The sequence below is a fragment of the Acanthisitta chloris genome, unplaced genomic scaffold (assembly GCF_000695815.1).
Source record: "Acanthisitta chloris isolate BGI_N310 unplaced genomic scaffold, ASM69581v1 scaffold42673, whole genome shotgun sequence".
Taxonomy (NCBI): Eukaryota; Metazoa; Chordata; class Aves; order Passeriformes; family Acanthisittidae; genus Acanthisitta; species Acanthisitta chloris.
The window spans coordinates 1456-6190 of record NW_008665122.1 but is presented as its reverse complement, the minus strand read 5'-3'; the positions used below and the strand labels follow the sequence as shown (position 1 = coordinate 6190).

General features: G+C 44.9%; 1 protein-coding gene across 1 annotated transcript in view; it reads right to left on the bottom strand.

Annotated features, from left to right (window-relative positions):
* LOC103799290 (protein jagged-2-like) overlaps positions 1-3776 on the bottom strand; it is a gene marked incomplete at its 5' end in the record, with an annotated part of 17505 nt that extends 13729 nt beyond the window's left edge. The window contains 5 exons of the mRNA XM_009071598.1: positions 489-602; positions 978-1091; positions 2390-2503; positions 3180-3344; positions 3620-3776. Coding sequence (XP_009069846.1) covers positions 489-602; positions 978-1091; positions 2390-2503; positions 3180-3344; positions 3620-3776 — 664 coding nt within the window. The remainder of the gene's footprint in view (positions 1-488; positions 603-977; positions 1092-2389; positions 2504-3179; positions 3345-3619) is intronic.
* Between the last annotated feature and the right edge of the window lie 959 nt (positions 3777-4735).

Genomic DNA, 4735 nt, shown 5'->3' with positions numbered 1-4735 from the left:
CAGGAATCTTCATGAAAGCAGGAAACTAACTTCCCAGGAAAACCTCTACACAGAGTCTCTGAAGAGTCATGGAATACTCAAGGTTGGAGGAGACCTCTAAGGTCTAGTTCAACCCTTAACCTGTCACTGCTGAACAGGAATCTTCATGAAAGCAGGAAACTAACTTCCCAGGAAAACCTCTACACAGAGTCTCTGAAGAGTCATGGAATACTCAAGGTTGGAGGAGACCTCTAAGGTCTAGTTCAACCCTTAACCTGTCACTGCTGAAATTCCTAAACCAGATCCTGCAGTGTCAAATCCAGACACCTCTAAAACACCTCATGATGACTCGACTCCACCACCTCTCTGGGCAATATCCCAGTGCCTGAACACTCACCCTCACAGGGAAACATTTCTCCTAACATCCAATCTGACTCAAGACAAATAGAGAAGCCCAAATATTCCAGATCTGCTTAGGAGAAGTTGTGTAAAAGACCAAAGCAACTTACCAGTGTTGCAAGTACTTCCTATCCACTCTGGGGGACACGAGCAGCGGAATGTATCTCCATCATCATAGCATGTCCCACCATTGCTGCAAGTGTTTGCATCACACTGGTAGTCACCTACACAGACAGCAAAGCATTTTCATTCCCACTGGGCTGGCTGAATTTCAAGAACAAAGTCCTTTTAAAATCAAAGCTAAAGACACTTCACATTTCAAGGCAACAGCACCAGGAACATAGTTCCACTTGCTGTGTTACAGCAAACGACCCAAAGGATGCAATCTAAGGGCAGCTCTTACAGAACTATTTCACTCCATGAAGGAACACAATTTCAAGTGTTCCATTTAGTGGCTGGGAAATGGAAGAACCAAGGAAAAGCTGCCTAGTTTTTTTTCACAGCAATTGTTTCACTTTAAATTTCAGGAACTTGAGTCCCACGAGAAGCAAGGAAACAAATCTTGGGGTAATCTAAAGATCAAAGCAAAGAACACTTACGTGAGTGACAAGTTTTGCCCTTCCAGTCATTCTTGCACTCACAATAGAAGTCGTTCACTAAATCAATGCATCGGCCACCATTGTGACAGGGGTTGGGGGAACAGTCATTGAAATCTAGGAGAGCAGGTCAGCAAATCAGATGGTGCAGCTCAGCCAAGGCAGTGAGAACACACAAACCACTACACTCTACTCAGGCAGACAACAGTCTTAGTTAGTACAAGGTTACGTTTCTATCAGCAAGGGGAAAACTCTGATTTAATATAGAGCCAAGTGAATTATGAGAGGTTTTCTGGGACCTGAGAAGGACCACTCAGCATGGCTTCTAAGCAGAGCACCAAATTAGCTTCATTTCCACAAACTGCTCTACTCTGGGCTTCAGAAACAGCTTTCTAGAAGGAACCACAATGGCCTGAAAAGGAGTCCCAATCCATGACATCCACATGAGACAGTCAGGGCTCCTTTCTCCTGCTTTATGTCCCCAAACACAGAGGGTTAAAACCATATATATATATATATATATATAATGTGTATGTGTACACACATTACACATACATACACAAACATGAGTTGTAGAGAAGGTGCTTTTCACTCAAGACAAAGCTTTTAATAGGTGGAACACAGTTATTCCAGAGCAAACTTCATCTAGACCACACAAAAGGCTTTTGTGACAGCAATAGTTGCCAAAAGCTTCTCAGTCTGTTTCTCATCTTGGCTGATGCATGTCCTGCAGTAAGTCCCAGCAAGCCCTTGCCATCATGGCTTACAAGAGGCTTCATTCAGAGCAGAGAAAGAAGCAACTGCAGTTTCCTGAGGTGACTTAACCATGAACTGGCCTAGTACATCTTTGTCAACATTTTGCCTATCCCCAGGAGAAAGTTCTCTCCCTCTGAGATAAATCATAGGATCATAGAATTTTAGGGGTTGGAATGGATCTCAGAGATGATCCAGCCCCAACCCCTGCCCTGGGCAGGGACACCTCCCACCAGAGCAGGCTGCTCAAGGCTCAGCCAACCTGGCTGTGAACACTGCCAGGGTTGGGGCAGCCACAGCCTCCCTGGGCAACCTGGGACAGTGTCTCACCACCCTCACAGAGAAAACTTCTGCCTAAGATCTAACCTACATTTCCCTCCTTCAATTTGACCCCATTACCCCTTGTCCTGTCCCTGCAGCTCCTAACACAGCAGCTTCCCTGGAGTCACTTCAGATCCTATGCTACACCAAAGTATCAAATTCTGCTTCTATTAAAGGAACTGAGACTTTCAGAGCAGCTACCCAAAGACCTTCCTGAAAATCCTCCTGCAAACAAGACTAATTATCCAGCAGAGAAACTACCCCATTGTTAACTCCATACCAACCACCTCTCACAATTACAAGCTGCAATGTTTGACCCTGAAACTCTTAGCAGTACTCACTTGTGTCACACAACTCTCCTTCCCAGCCACTTGAACAGAAACACCTGAAGGAATCAACTTCATCGATGCATGTCCCACCATTCTTGCAAGGTTTCCCAAGGCAATCATTGATATCTACAACAAAAAGGCAACAATTATTGCTCAGGGCTGTTTTCACCTCCTTGGAGGAGTGATCTACACTTGCGTGACCAGGAAAAGCAGGACAAAGTTATCATGCAGAATCACAGACTAATCAGAGTGGGAAGGAACTCTTGAGGATCATCTAGTCAAACACCTGGCCCTGCACAGACATCCCTGACAATCTCACCATGTGCCTTGCTTCATTTATGCATACAAAATCAAAGCTCAGATATCTGTTTTCAAGCCTGGTAAGGTTGCTAGAAGTTTCTCTCATGTAGCAAGTCAGACCAGAGCTTTAAGTTCACCTGGCAAAAATACCCAGGTGTTAAAAAACACACCCAGAGCAGCAATGCACCTGCTCTTGAGTTGTGCTGTGTCAGTCCCATCTTTACCAGTCTCCTGTTGGAGAAATCCACAGCTCATGAGCCTGTACATAAAGGCAGTGGGTGCAGACACATTCACATGGAAGCTGGACTCCAACCAGTTTTCTTGCATGGAGGAAGTGTGAACCACCACAAAGACAACTGTTACCAGAAGAACCTGGATTTCAGCAGTGCACCCAACACAACACTCAATGCAACTGGATGGTCTATGCTGCAAAGCTTCCTAACAAAAACCTTGAAGAAAAATGTAGAGAAAAGCAACTAATTTACACCAAACTCCTACTTACTTTCATGGCAGTACGTGCCAGTGAAGCCTCTGTCACAGGCACAGGTGAAGTTCCCTCCTGGCTGGCTGATGCACCGACCGTGGGGTCCACACACGTTGGATGAAATGAACCGAATTCCTTCTTGGGTGGCATTGCTGAAGACTTCTATTGTGCAGCTGTCTATGACTGGGAGTGAGAAGTGTGTCACCACTCATCATCTGCATCACCAATCAGCTTTTCATTTTAAAAAGAGTCAGACCAAAATTGAAGCTAATCACAGTTGTTACCATCCACCTCTTCATAAATCAGGAGTGTTACAATCATTTCTCCTCACTGCTTCACTATACAAAGTTCAAGTGAGCACAAAAAATATCATTTCTGCTTTATGCTACTCCCCCAGGTACTCCTTTTATTTTTAGTGCCCCCCCAAATACATCCAGATTCCTGGACAACACAGGTACCTTTACAAGAATTGTTCTTGCAGTGGTCCTTGAGATGAGAACAATTTTTTCCATCATAATCATCAGGGCAGGCACAGTAATAATCTCCTCCCAGATCGTAACATTTAGCCCCATTCTGGCACGGGTTAGGTTCACAGAAATCAATATCCATCTGTAAGAGAGACCACAGTTAGCAGCAGCTGCTCTATTTCCCAGGAGTAAGCAGTATGATCTGCTTTGCCAAAGACACAGACGAAGCTAATGTACAAGCAACCTCCAGTTTCCAGGAGGTTTGTGAATCATACATATTGCATTGCATCCTGCAAGACAGAAGCTTCAGCTTAGTCTATCCTAATACAAAGCATTTCTGATACTCTCTAGAAGATGCTCCTTTGCAGGAGGCTGAATAAGCAGATTTGTACTAACTTAGCAAAGAGACACTTGAGCCATGAGGAGAAATCTTCCCAGGACTGTTCTGTACCATTGCAAGTAATTTCTCTGTCCTTCACACCCACAGACTCAGTGCTGTAAGGCAAGTTAAACAGCAGTGCACTTGTCAGCTTTGTGTCTGCACGAGGTTTAGGATACACAGAACCTGAACAAAATCCCATCCTCTAGAGCAGCTTCTCTTCCCATCTCAATTAATGGAGAATTTAGGACCAAACCACAGGGCTTGGAACCTCTAGAGGTCAACTAGTCCCCACCTCCTGCTCCAAGTGGGTCTGGTTAGCCCCAGCTGTGCAGGACCTCACCCCTACAGCTCCCATCCCCATGCCAACTTACACACAGATCTACTAGGTCCATGGTGAGATCTTCCAGCTGATTCAGAAAGCAACAATTTAAGCCTGATTTCATACCAGAACCTTGAGCAGAGACATCGCCGTGGAAAACCATTCTGCTGCTTCTGCAGCAATAGTCTGGACTGGCACAAAGGATCACTGACTTATGGTGCCCTAAATCAGTCTCAAAACCCACAGAGCAGCCTCAAAAGGGATATTTTTACATCACAGTGTCTTCACCCCCAATTCTTGTTCTTAAGGATTGCTTTTCTCCCCCCTCAAGTCAGTTTTTCCCTCTTCACATCTCTCTTGGGGGAGAGAGAGCTTTCAACTCTGCAGACAGAAAATTAAGCCCAAC